The sequence below is a fragment of the Diadema antillarum genome, unplaced genomic scaffold (genome assembly GCF_040938485.1).
Source record: "Diadema antillarum isolate AM-2024a unplaced genomic scaffold, OU_Dant_1.0 scf00000201, whole genome shotgun sequence".
Taxonomy (NCBI): Eukaryota; Metazoa; Echinodermata; class Echinoidea; order Diadematoida; family Diadematidae; genus Diadema; species Diadema antillarum.
The window spans coordinates 1846835-1861781 of NW_027271090.1; the positions used below are offsets into that span (position 1 = coordinate 1846835).

General features: G+C 37.9%; 1 protein-coding gene across 1 annotated transcript; it reads right to left on the minus strand.

Annotated features, from left to right (window-relative positions):
- LOC139723855 (cathepsin L-like peptidase) lies at nt 1-11717 on the minus strand. The gene is made up of 7 exons (XM_071635061.1): nt 11678-11717; nt 8122-8373; nt 6929-7084; nt 5343-5567; nt 4882-5047; nt 2531-2636; nt 1-541 (listed from the first exon to the last, which is right to left on the minus strand). The coding sequence occupies exons 2-7, from the start codon at nt 8356-8358 to the stop codon at nt 442-444; spliced, it is 990 nt and encodes a 329-aa protein (XP_071491162.1). The 5' UTR covers nt 8359-8373; nt 11678-11717; the 3' UTR covers nt 1-441.
- Between the last annotated feature and the right edge of the window lie 3230 nt (nt 11718-14947).

Sequence of the window (14947 nt, forward strand, 5' to 3'; positions counted from 1 at the left end):
TACACTCGTTTATTCATTCAACAAGACCTTTAACCTCACACTACGTTATTTCTTCATGAGGTATCACGATGGCATAACCACATGAAAACTGAAGTACGCTCTAGAGCATTAAATTGTTCTATCAATGTCACTAAAAAAAGTTACATGCGCTTTCTTCTAACTATTGCAAACATGATTATGTAGAAGGAACTTCAGATCGGTGAATAATAAAAACATGTTTGGATGACAACGTCTTTTCCTCTAACCAATTTTTGGCGTGCATGATATGTGAGGATTTCATCTGCTTTTTAGCCAAGGGCTCTTTTGCTATTAGTTCTTCCTCTTCTTGCCTATGATAATATTATGTGATGTGATTTAAGCATTAACACGTTCAGTCCTCGGTCTCATTTGAAGTCCCCTCTATCTGTCATCAAGAAGCACCTTTTTTAATTTTATCATTTCTTACACGAGGGGATAGGTGGCCCTGGTCGCTATACCACACTGATTGTTCTTGTTCCGTGACATCCAGACGTAACCCTCCATTCCCCAGCTCGTGCCCCAGCTGTAATGGAAAATGAATAATGATAATAAGAAAGTCCTCTTTATCAACTTTAAAGGACCAGGGTTTCTGACATTTTAATGCACGTTTTCTTTTTGAGGAACGACACTATGAACTGAAAGAAAACCCAAAATCTTGTCCAAGGTTGACCTTTTCGAACGTAAAACTTGCTGTTTAGAAATCAAAAGATTTATTCACTAACCATTGCCCTCCCCGATGACAGGAAGTCTTATAGAGAAGCTCAGTTGCAATTTCGATTTCATTTCGCAGGAAATTTATTATTTCATATTTCTAAAGTATGCAACTATAAAATATAAGCAAAGCATACATTGTGGTATTAAGGAGTATACAAGACTAACTTTAAGATGACAAAGTATTTGAAATAGAAAAAGATGATGGAACCTGCATGAAGGAAGTAAACTTGTTGAGCCGCAGGTCCCAAAACAAGTTAAATAGAAAGGAGAATGGATATTTGTGACCCGCTACAGCAAAAGGATCCGAAAGTCGGGGAGGACAATTTTCTTAAAATGGCATGATATCATTTCCGTACTCTTCTTATTTAATTTCATATATAGCACAACTCATAAAAATACTCGGTTGCGGAGAAATTGATAATTTTATAAGCGCATGTCACGGCCGTCAGATGGTAAAACGGTCTATCTCGAAAATTGCTGTTCTGAGAAAAATGACTTTAAAGTTTAGAGGTTTGAGCTTTAGGAGATGGGTATAATGCATTTTTAGCAATGGGACAAGAAGAAGCGTATTAAACACTGATAACTGAAGAATTTTGTGCTTATTTGGGGTTTTAATTATAAAATAAATGAGATTTTTGTGCAGATAGACTGTTTAACCACAGCACATGTATACACTGCCGCTACACATCATAAGATGGTAAAATGGTCTATCTTCTAGATGGACCACAAACACTATGTAAACTGGTCTAACTCGAAGATAGACCATTTTACCATCTGACAGCGATGATTTAAAAAATCTCAGTTAAGAAGGTTATATGGTTTATGTAAAAGATAGCTTGTTTTACCTCCAAACGATATTACCGACAATGGGCTAACTCAAAGATAGACTGTTTTACCATCAAATCTGAAGGAAAAATACAAAAAAGTACCAAGATAGCAGAAATTATCTCTAAAACAAGACATGATGGGATTTTCTCGATAGCACCATTGGAAAGAGCATCCTCACATGTCCCGGAAAGTGAATTTACCTCAAAAAGTCAAATTTTCGAGTTAGACCGTTTTACCATCTGACGGCCGGTCAGGTGGTTGAGGAAAACAGAGTTTCGAGAAAAACGTCTTCAAAGTTGTCCTTCCGACGCTATCATGGTCATGGGGAGGCGAGGCGGTTTTCACCGCTTGACAATAGAAGGCACGCTCCTATCGACCTCCGCCGTGTTCAGTCAAGTTTAGCGTCAGCGGTCTACGCACGACCAATCGGTAATCAGGATGCCATGCACTGACCAATAAGATCACTCCCTCTTTGCTAGGGGCGGAGTCTAGCTGCGGCGCTAAATCCAAATCGTCGGACACGTTTCTCTTACATTGAAAGTCGAAAAATCATGCTCCAGAAAAACGCTAATTTCTTACCTTTCCTTTGATCATTTAGATTCGAAATTTCGGCAGATGATGGACAAAACATTAGACTACAAAATTATGCTAAAAATAGAAATCTGATTGTTTTGACCAATTTTGATGATGTGACTTCAAATTCGATTTTCTCGGCTCGGCCGTCAGCGACTTTAGGATCCTTTTGTTGTAGTGGGTCACATTTGTTCTTAACAAAAGCTAATTATTCCTTCTTCTTGCTGACTAATAGGGCACACTCTAATAGCTTAATCATATTTGTAATATCCAGAACAGCGCTACTTTTCTCCAACAGAAAAAAAAAAAAAATGATTGCACATGATGAAGTCAGGCTATCAATAATTCAGCCCTTAAAGGAGATATCGAGACGTATGATGTCAAGAAATGACGTCACCTGTTCTTGACGATCCAGTAGTCGTCACCGTTGTCGGAGGAGTAGCCGACGGCGAGCACGGCGTGACCAAGTTGCACCGAGTTGCAGTCGGGTTCGTTGTAAACGCCTGTCGTCATAACGACAAAGTCAGCTCAGATTATTCTGAGTTATCGTTTTTTCAAACGCTTTTACAGCAAACAAGCAATCACCACTGTCATGCTCTTTCACATTTCTGCCTCAGTCTATTTCTTCCTACTCTTTACACCTGGAGGGGGCTTTGAACCAGCTTTGTTTAGTTTCAAGTTATGCGCCACCAACGGTAATGAGCTAGATCAGGTATTCCAGCTGTGCTCCCATCATATTATTTTTTTTTTAAAGTAAAAAGTTCATTATGCCTTTTGTGCACAGATTTGGTGAAACAACTTGTTGAAGACTTCTGCTCATTGAATAATTCTCAGTGGGATACATATATTTATATGAAAATTTTGCAGAAAGACAACGCTCCGACAAACTCTCATGTACATTTTTTTTTTCTGATATTCACCCTGACCCCAATATCTTCATAAAAAACAATAAATGTTGAATGAACAACAATGTTATATACTATTACTAAATATTACAAAGAAAAAAAAAGTTCTTTATTAAAACTTGTTAACAACTCTTTAGATACCCTTCCAGGCAACATTGTGCTTGACACCAACCCCTTGAAATAGTTTATTCAATTAAGTCTTTGGTGCTCGTGTACGCAATAGGCTTTTATAGAAGTGTCATATTAATGCTATTTGTAAAACTACCTTGCGTGATATAGGCGTAATTGATAAAAACATTGCTTTCTGTCATATCTTCATTCATGATTTGATGATGTTGTTTTTACTCAAGTTTATGCAATATTATTTGAATTATGGAATTCTAGTTTGGGGCTATGTTTATCTGACATATATTAGATAAAGTCATTAAAACAAAACTCCATCTCCAATCAGATACCCTAAAATTCTGAAAATAAAACATATGAATTGCAATTTGGCCAGTTCATGTGAAATTATAGTAGTCATCAACTTTAGTATTTCATGATTTGTTCCATCGAAAAAAAAAACAGTGTCCCATGCGATGATCCAACGAATTTAATTTTCCCTTCGCTTGTTAAGAGCTGTTGCATTATCATTATTGTTGCATTATCAAATACATCTGTTTATACTGGACCGAAACTGTGGAATTATTTAGATGACAAATTAAGATAATCTGTTAAATCTATTACATCTAAGTATAGATTAGAAAACTTTTGCTTTTAGAGATACAGTGCACTTCCGCTTATCATACAACGAACACGCTTATAACTCAATTCCGAATACAAAGAAGTAAAATTCAGGTCCCAACATTATCAGCTCTGTATTTTGTATTGCTTGTTTGTTCGATTATAACAAAATTTTGATATAGCCACAAAAAAAAAAAAAAAAAAATCAAATAGGTCCGGTCTCGAGGACTTCGTCATTACGGGGGTCAACTGTACAAGATTTGGATATTCAGCTCAATTATGTGATAACAATAGTGTGTTCACCTGTTCTGGTAATAGAGTGGTGTGTTCTGTAATACAGACCTTGTACATTCCTCTGCTACTTTTCCTACCTCCTTTCATCTGTTGTCTTGTTCTTATTTGTTTTTTTTTTTTGTTTTATTTATTTCAATACGGTTTTAAAAACTCACTATCAGCCTCAGGGTTGTTTTTCAGTGAGTCCGTATATTATTTACATGGTATAAATTAAACAACAAAATGTAATACATAACGATGAAAAAAACAAATCTTCGTTCTTTTGTAATGCCATTGTGCTCTCTTTCTTGCATGGTGCCGTGTCTTTTGTTTAATTAAACGAATGCGTTTGTTATATTTGTATATTTTGGATTTTGTATGTATAGCCACAATCACACTGGTAAAAGATCGAGACCTTAAAGATCGCGATCTTAAACTTCCCGGTCTTTTGCCATTGTGACCGCGGTTTGTATGTACACTATTTTAATATTGTGCTTGTCTTTTCCGGGTACAAATGGCGCAATTCCTAGTCTCTTTCGTATCAGTGGCTTTGGATGGGGTTCATTCTGGAGGATATTATGCATCATTCTCGTGCACAGCTTATGTAATTGTTTTGTTTTGTTTTGTTTTTTTCACCACTGCCACCTCCCTTTTCTTAAATTGATTTTACTCTCTGTGGCACAATTCACTAAGACTAGACTATACTAAAATCCAAAATTACAGATAGTTTTTTTTTTTGGACCTGTATTTGGTGTTTTTAATGAAAGCGAAATTGAATTGAATTGAATTGAAACAAATCAAAGCTTAGGTCCAAATTAATGCATTTGGCACCCAATGGCTACCGCACCTGACTCGTAGTGCCGAAAAGACATGTGCCTGGCATCGATAGACACCGAAATGGGTCCCACCGTAGCGACAGCCTCCTTCAGTGCGCTCTCGTTACCAGATGCGATGTATGAGTAGCCAGTACAGGTCGCTCCAACGCCCGACTTGCTGAAGTGGCATTGACCATCCTATTGAAGAGAGGATACAGAAGGGAAAACAACAACAATCTGTTCCAATATTGGAGTTGATTGTTTTTGTGAATGATTGTTGCAAAGCTAATATCCACTCTACATTCAATATAACTGTTAAATGGGGAGAAAAAAAACTCAAAATAAACTCATTTAAACAAAAGGATTAAATCGATAAAATCAGACAAACAAAAAAAGGTTTTTTTTTTTTAAAAAATTACTAGTATTCAGGCATATACATGTTCGCGAGTGGGAATTAAGGATTGAGGGACTGGTAGCTGTGAATGGTACTCACTGTGCCCTCATACGGGTAGCTGTCTTCGGTGTCGATACCATTGTGATCGATAACGTATTGGAAGGCCTTGACCGCCAAACCGCCATTGCACCCATGGTTGCCCTCGGGGCCAGAACAGTCCACAAGGTTTTGCTCGCTGAGACTGACCAGCTTACCAGTCTTCTTGAAGTGCTGTCCCTCCAAGGAGCCGGTAGCACTGAATGCCCAGCAGGACCCACATCGTTTCTGGAAGGGAAATTTATCGCAAGTACTTTCGTAATATCATAGTCATTCGTTTGTAGTGGAGGATATCATACTTATATTTAATTTTCTTTTATATACACACAATTGTGAAAGGAAGGTCTACTTCAGAAAAGTTGCATTCGTTGGCAGAATGCAGCCCATTGTGCTTTAAATCAATATTTCTGGCTTTCTTTCAAACAGACTTGATTACCATGGCGATTATGATTGTCCTGTGCATTTTCGTTGTTCCTGGGGGTCTAGAAATACTTACAGGCCTGGAAGGCTATTCTCCACATGAATATAGGCCTATATTTGTGTTTTTTCTCTCTTTTTAGTGGCTTTATAAGTTATTGCGTTTTTCGATGGATTTTCGATGGAAAAATTGAATTGCTTTGAGATATCTCACTATCACATAAAAAAGGCGATTCTTTGAAGCTTTTAGAATTGATAAGATCTCATGACCCTTTGTCCTGTGTTATTTGCTCGGGTTTGCATGGATGTTTCTGTGTCAATGTGTGTTTGTTTGAATGTGCGTGTGTGTGTGTATGTGTCATCTGCTCCCATTGCTTTGCTTGTACCTCTTCCTCTTATTTCTTCTGAATCGGAATGCCCATTCGTTTATTTGGATATACGTACGTATGCAAAGACTTTTTTCCTTTTTTTTTTACTCGGGGAACATGCTAATTGTACGAGACTAGCTTTAAATGCAAGTTTCCTCCATATTCGTTACTAACTAGTGCTATTTCAACTCAAGGTGATTTCATGAAGATCAAATTATTGCATATTACGGAGGTTCTAGTGATGTGCTTGTAGTTGCAGGTGTGTATATATTATACTTTTGTTATACTATTGTTTGTATTTGCTTTATGACACTCCCACCTTCTTGTACAAATTGTTAATCCTCCTAAGCAATAATTTTCTGTTATTTGGATATGAAATGAAAAATGAAATGAAATAGATAAACAGTTGGGGGCAGAGACACAGAGAGAGAGAGAGAGAGAGAGAGAGATAAACAGACAGACAGTCAGCAAGACGCCGGAATCAGAATACATGATTCCATTTTTTATGATATTGTGATTTATGGGATTTATGCCACATAGGCGATAGGCATGTTGAATATAGGGGTGTGTCTCTTCAGTGTTCTCGAAATAGGTATGGCCCTGTCTTTATAAGTATCTTTACATTACTCATTCTTTTACGCCCAGGTGAAAAAAGCTATAGAAAAGAAACTTTTTTGTTGCTCTTTTGTTTCAGTGACACAAAAATAGGCACACGATTCGCATTCAGAAGATTAAGCTATAATGTAAATGCAGTAGAGACAGAAATGGACAGGTACTTAAACAAAACAAGCGTCGAAGACTTGCCTGGTCCTTCACTCGTGTGACATATCCTTTGGGGCGCCAATCAACAGAGTCTGGAATTCGAACATTCTCTGGGGCCAGAAAAACCGAAGCAGATGTTGCCTCGCTAGTAATGTTACCTCGGTGTCCGTTCATCAGTTCCATGAACTCCTCGTTTCGCTGTCAAAACAGAAGCAACCACACGTCATGTGTGAGGACAAGTAAACAAATGGCCTGGCAAAATAGATATCTTAGTCAAAGCAATCGGTTTGATATGACGGTCAGTTCATTTTCTATATTTTTCCTGCACCAACTACGCTCCGGACCCCAAATCAAAATGAAGGGTTTGTTTGCAAAAACCGATAAGTCCATATTTGCCAAATGGAGATATTTGCGATTAAAGGTCAAGAACAATAAAGAGAATAATAATTTTTTTTTTGCTTCTTTAGACCATGACTTCAAAAATGTACCCTTATATGTAATGACCAATATATCATTTAAAAGGTATTATTTTGTACTTTATGACAGAGATCTTACTTCAAAATCTTCAAAAAATGGACTTATCGGTTTTTGCAAACAAACTCTTCAAATGAATAAATGCACTCTTTTGTCTGAAAAATTATTAATTTCATTTCCATCAGCAAAAAAAAAGAAGAAGAAAAAAAAGATGCATCATGCAGGAGCGAAACCTGGGAGGCTAGAGGTGGGGAGGGGGGGGGACACTTTTTGGATGGTCAAAAAGGGGGATTGTACCATTGCCCTCTTCGATGCCACATCCCCCCCCCCAAAAAAAAAACAAAAAAACAAAAAAAAAACAAAAAAAAGCACCAAATCCTATAATACTATCGTGGTGTCATCACCTGTAAAGCAATATACCTAATGTTATACATTTTTGTCCCCGCCGGGGTTACTAGTGATCTTGATGAACTGCGCGGTACCACAGCCACCAGAAAAAAATACACACACAAAAAAAACAACAACAACAACATCAACGACATAAACATGTCCTACCGCTATGCAAAATACATTCGATGAAAATGGACATGGAAAAAAAAAATGATCGAGATTGGTCAAAAATCAAGTCGGCAATTCCAGGAAGGTACATTTAAGCATCTGATGTAGGCCAATTATATATACAATTGACTAAAGAAATTACACATAGTGTTCAAATTCAAGTTCAAGTGATTAAGAAATGAACTCTGAATGGGTCGTCTCACCAAGTCAGCGTATTCGTTTATGCCAAGCTTGTACGTGAATTCGCCAAGGTCGTATCGGACATTGTGCTTGGTGATATACGCTAGGTTCTCTCGCCAGATCGAAAATCTCCTCGACTCCTCAAAGTCGTCAGCGTAGGTCTTGCCAAACTTCAGCTTCCAAGCCGTCCATTCCTCCTCAAAGGCTCCGAACACGCCCAGGAGACAGGCGGATAGGACGAGTGCGCCCAGGTATCTCATTGTGCAGGCCGCAATCTGCCAACCGAAATAAACTATTTCTTATCCGCTTATTTCTTTGATAAAATTGCAAATTTGTGGCCTACATGCATTCATACTGATACGTGCATACTTTTCATTCGTTGCTAGTGCAGAACAAGAAATCCTCTAATATGGAGGTAATGATCTATGAAGACTAGTCCAAGAGCATTAGTTTTAACCTGGACATTTTTGGTAAAAAGCTGATTTTTTTTTTTCAGGATAGGTCCAGAAATATGTCCAAAATGGACGCCATTTGTGGAAATTCTTATAACTTTTCAACCAGAAAACCCAAATACACAATTTAAATGTCTAAACATATCTTTTGAAGCACGAAGAACTCAATGAAATACATATTAAGAGATGTTGACGCACGCAACCACCGTAATCCAAAATGGCATCCAAAATGGCCGCCAGTTTCTGAAATTCTTATAGCTTTTCAACCAGGTAACCCAAATGCAAAATTTAACTGTCTAAATACATGTTTTGAAGCATTCAGAACTCAATGAAATATATATTAAGATTTGTTGAAGCACGAAAGTACCATAATCCAAGATGGCGTCCAAAATGGCCGCCATTTCCTGATTTTTTTTTTCTTATGGTTTTGCAAGTAGATTTCACCTGTAGGTCTATACACACTTGGAATGTCGAAATATACGTTTTGAGTCACAAGGAACCAAATACAATACTTATTCAGAGATTTTGAACACACATAAGTCACTTAAGCACTTTCAGAAATCCAAAATGGTGTCCAAAATGGCTGCCATTTCTTGTTTTTCTCATAGCTCTGCAACTAGGTAATAACCGCCATACGCATCTTAATGTCTAGATATATATATGGGACAAAAGGGACCCAATGAAATACTTATTCAGAGATTATGAAGCACGTAAATACAAAAAAAGAGAAAAAAAAAAACACGCGAGTTCTTCGCGAAAACTAAATGTTGCCAAAAATGGCCCCAATTTTGGTTATCAAAACATTGCTGTTTCTAGCCTGTTTCAAGAGACAAAGAAATCCAACGTAATGTTCAAGATTCAACAACTCAGAAGGTCCAGCGGCATCGTTCCCTTAAATGTGCAGTATTCTCCTCCCACACTCCTCTTCCCCGACGCTTTCCTGAACTTATATTTTTCCTAACGACTTTAAATAGAAAATAAATATCGGACATTTCACCAAATGGGTGCAAAGTTGTGAATTTCAAGTCTAAAAATACGAAATTTTCCCTCGTGTGGGAGGGGGCAACCCTATGACCGTACATTGCCATGATTGTATATCTTTTTGTTCCTTTTTTGATGGAAACAAAAATCTAATATTTCACCAATAGGGTGCATGAGATATCTGAATATCAAGTCTGAAAATGCGAAATATCGAACATGTTTTTTTTTTTGGGGGGGGGGGGGAGGGGAGGGGAGGGATCCCCCTTAAACACCCTCCCATTGCCCGTTTCCCTGGATACTTTTCCTACTCTGTGATGGAAGCAATTCTATATCTTATCAAACGTTTGCACTATATGTTTCACTTTCGAGTAAAAAAAAATCCCTCGTGTGGGAGATGAGTATCCCTCCTCCATGTACCAATAACTATGAGTGTCATACTCTCTGATTACTATCTAATCTACATGAAATGAATACGACAATTTAGACACTATGTTTTAGGTGGAGCAATATACTGCACCAAAGAAATTTGCTGTCTTGATGTGATTAATTACACATTATTTTGTAGCACATGTACATTTGTAGGCATTAATTTTGAACATGTATGTAGCACAGACACCAAAAAGAATCATTTTACTTCCTAAGTATAACTGACTGTTTCAAATGAAACTCACCTCATGGTAGACATCAAATGACTTTGAAATACAAAAAAAAAGAAGAAGCTTGCACTAAATGTTCATCTCATGTGCTTGAGATGACGAAAATAGACCATGTGGTTAAAAAACAAACAAAATGTTGCCTTCTGGTAGGCTGTCTGGTTAGCAACAAATCTGATAGTGAAATGTTTCTCTCGTTACAAGGACACGCTCTTTGATTTTCACATCCAAATATTTTTATTTGTATTCTTTACACATAAGAATTTATTTTCAATAAAAAGTTTCTTATAAACTATACTGACATTTATTTACATAAATGGGAGATAAAACTGTTACTGTCGGCCATTTTGCACGCCATTTTGCATTTTAGGAACAGCTCGAGCGGTTTAATATGTACGTCCGTGCGTCAAGATCGCTTGATATGTATCTTATTGAGTTCTTCATCCTTAAAAACGTATATTCAGATATTTACTTTTTGTATTTCAGCTCTCTGGTTGAAAGGTTATAAGAATTTCATGAAATTGCGGCCATTTTGGACGCCATCTTGGATTACGGTACTTGCGTGCGTCGACATCTCTTAATGTGTATTTTGTTGAGTTCAACATGCTTCAAAACATATTTTTAGACATTTAAATTTTGTATTTGTTTTCTCTGATTGAAAAGTTAAAGAATTTCCGGTAATGGCGGACATTTTGGACGCCATCTTGGATTGCGGAAAACGCTCAAGGAAGATTTATGAGGACTTTAAGTATGTTATTCGAGACATATTTCCGGATCTATCCTGAAAAAAAAATCAGCTTGTTGCCAAAAATGTTCACGTTTAAGCCTATTTTGACCTAATGCTCTTGGACTAGACGAAAGACTACAAAATTAGATTTATGTCATAGCGAGGTCTCTCCTTCAGGACTGACGTATTCTGACAAAAGCGTTTCCACGTCACGAAGGAGAGCATGACCATTTCTTTCTCATCCTACAGATTTCCTCTTGGTCTCCGCAGTGCCATGCTAGACGTAATATGCGGAGATAAAGGTGTGTAGTGTTAATGCAGCAATGAGATCGAAATGCAGAAGTCGTTTTATTTAAACGCTACTTTTCTTTATCTATTTGGAAATGGTGGGCATGATACAGTTTCTATATCCATTTCAAGACAATCTTTTTTTTATGATAAACGTCGGCTTTATTTTTGGATAGAGCTCGTTCTACTGAGATATACGTTGTCGCCATTCTCGATTCACACTAATTACAAGCTCATTATTTCCAATAATTTCAGGGGTTTTTTTTTCTGTCACCATAGTTGTACGTTAATGTTATAGTCGCACTGTGACTGCCGTTTGATTGTTTCAGTTTATGACAACTAACATCAATTAAACCTACAAACGCTTAATACAGTTTTCCAACTGTTGGCATAACAACTCTTAAAATCTACTTGCACTCGGCATGTATTCATAACGCCAATTTCAGCTAGTACACACCCTAACTCGGTTGGAACTTACCACGTGTGCTGACAAGGAAGACAGAGTGTGAATTGTGAGGTCGTCTAAACACAGTCTGAAAGAAACCTGTGACAAGGATGACAAGACAACTACATGTACATTCCTTCACTATCACTGAGTCCAAGCTAAGTTTGATCGAGTACCTCTTTGTTTGAAAGCATGTACGGTCAGCCTGTAGCGTGGGAAAGCAGGACACAAGATAAGTATATCAAATTAATGATATACAGAAACTGAAAGATTACTTGCGATCACGGGTTTGCAATTATCGCGTATGATCTATGTCTCAGGCGAGGCCATACATTGCGCAGTTTTAAGTTTGCTCAAGTATATACCTCTTTGTTTGTAATCATACTGTCAGTCTGCAGCTTGTGATCCCAGAGAACCAGGATACATTACAACTATGTGAAGTGAATACACGGAAACTAAAGACTACTTATACCATCACGATTTTTGTCATTATCATTTGACGGGAATAATTTTATTGACCTACAGTAAAGTATTTTCATGATGTGTGATCTATTACAGTATTTCAATAGATCATGCCTATTTCCGTGATCCAAGCCATGTGCACGATGAATGTTACAACAAAATGTAAAACATAATCACTGATGGGTTGAGAGTCTAGCCCGATGAAAAACGAATATTGTCTAGATTTGGGAGATTCATGATTTGAAAATGACTGACTACTAAGGTATTTAAGTGCTTCCTTTATTGGTAACACGAGAGCCTTTTATAGACACACGAACACACACACACACACACACACACACACACACACACACACACACACAAGGTGCCATTTCATTTCAACTCTAATTTATTGGATTGTTCGTATCAAATGTCCCTATCCAGTAGATATTACTAATGATCAAGAAAGTTATTTCTGGCGAAATGTTCTTTGTGTATTCCGAGAAAAAAAATGCAGTAATTGATTCAAGCTCTTTGAAGACTGAAAATCGCCTTCATTTATTGAGTGATGCTCAACATGACTTGTTATCACACCTAAATTTTACTACTGAATCAAATTTTCTAATCAATGTTATATCTTGAAAAAAATCATGCAATTGCAACTGATTGACAAATTGCCCAACATCAACGTAAATAATCACTGGAATTGATCAGTGTTTTAGTAGTAGCCATGATAAAATTAAATTAAAATTTTTCGCAGTACCCGCTGCATGCTATTGACCGATTCTGTGACGCGCTTTATGTATTATCGGCATGGACACTGCCTTGTCCCAGCCGACCCCCCCCCCCCCCCCCCCCCCCCACTCCCCCACCCCTCTCACGCGCACGGAATGAAAAACTGATGCATGGTTACTTTAGCCAATAGGCGTCACGTACTGAGTGCGCGAATGCTTGCTTAGTGCGCGAACCTTTGTTACAAGTGCGCGATAAACATGTTGCCCGGGGGGTGGGGGAGAGGAAGGGGGGGGGGGGGTCGGCCGGGACACCGCAATTTGAGCTAATGTCTGCGCCCAGTGCCACAAAATGTCTGCTGCCCTCAACGAACCCGAATCGGTCAAGAAGGATTAGAATCAACACTTGCTGTAGGGCGGAAGCTCGGTGGTCTAGTGGAGATGACGCCTGTCCGGAGATCAGGAGGTTGTAGGTTCGAATCCTGGTCGAGTACATACGCCCATGATTTTGAAAAGGTACATCGATTGACGCAATTCAATCTCATTTCATTCAATCAAAATTCTTCTTCATTTGTCTCATAAAAATGTACAATATACGAGCTAAAGTTATTAAAAAACAAACAAGCAATATCATACAATGCAATATACTGCAAAATATGCAAGTAAGAATATAAAAATCATATATGCATATATATATGTATATATATATATATTTATATACCTCATTTCTAGAATCCTCGCATCTGATTGGTTAAAAGGGGAGTCATGAAAATAGCTGTGCCCTATTTTTGAGTTACTGTGACCGGGGCCCGGGCACAGTTAGTAAATAGGTTTTAGAGACAGTCGCGACCCCGTAAACATCTATTAGCTCATATGTACGCACCAATGATACGACCGCCGCGCATTCGATCAGCGTGCTGTAAAAGAGACTAGCGGACTGGTTTTGAGACAGTAGCAACTCGCAACCCCGAACATGTTCTATACACTGTGTACATCAACACTACACATAGATGATCGCTCATGTACGCACCAATGATACAACCGCCGCGCTGTCGATCAGCATTGATTACAAGTGCTGTAAAAGACACTAGAATCTATATTTTCAGTATCTATATTTCGGAATCTATATTTTCGGTATATAAAACAAATAATGACTGCTTGATATTCGGTGCACAGTTAAAATTATGTACGCCCTCGGTGATGTGAAAACCATAACCATGCCCTCAGCTTCGCTTCGGGCGTGGTTACGGTTTTCACATCACCTTGGGCCCATTATTTTAACTGTGCCCCTCATAGCAGTCATTATTTGTATAATATATATATATATGTTGATAAGGTAGTCCACGTGTTGGCAAGATAAAAAGATAAGTAACAAAGCTGCAACAAAGTTCATGCTGTATTCACCAACGGTTTATTTCTTCACACAAATTTTCGGGCGTCTCGCCGCCCTTTCTCAAGTGTTGATCAAGTGTATCAACACTTGAGAAAGGGCGGCGAGACGCCCGAAAATTTGTGTGAAGAAAAAAACCGTTGGTGAATACAGCATGAACTTTGTTGCAGCTTTGTTACTTATCTATATATATATATATATATATATATATATATACATAAATTGAGACCAATGAAATTTAATCACAATAATGAAAACGAAAAGCATTTTCCCAAATGTTCTTCCTTTAAATTGCACTGCAAATGCCTGTACAAAGATAACGTGTGCGTCTTCTGTCATTCAGCACACACACACACACAGATACACAAACACATTCACATCGAGTATTATCCATGAACATTGTACACGTTATGCGTTATGTGTGTGCGTGACCACGACGTGTAGTACGATCAAACTGCACCGAGACTCGCGCAATGTAATCATGTAGAGTGTTTGATAATGGTTTATTGACATGATCAGTCATGAACCAGTTTGTGTTTGTCTTGAAACTGAAGCCAAAACTACACTTTTCCAAATTTTGAGATGTGTGATGAGTTTTGGTAATTTTTCACGTGTCTTCTGGTAATTTTGTTCTGCTAGGACCTGGCAACGCTGTTCCGAGCCTCTTTACACACATTCTCACACATAGAATTCGTTATGGACTTGACGGTATAATGCTTGTATGTACTTGAGTCAGCATGT

Bases quoted from the DNA above. Each gene is read 5' to 3' on its own strand.
- LOC139723855 (XM_071635061.1), bottom strand. From the start codon at position 8,358: ATGAGATACCTGGGCGCACTCGTCCTATCCGCCTGTCTCCTGGGCGTG. The intron at 5,048-5,342 runs GTGAGTACCATT...TCTCTTCAATAG, and splicing joins GCTACCCGTATGAGGGCACA to GATGGTCAATGCCACTTCAG. The intron at 542-2,530 runs GTGACGTCATTT...TTTCCATTACAG, and splicing joins TACTGGATCGTCAAGAACAG to CTGGGGCACGAGCTGGGGAA.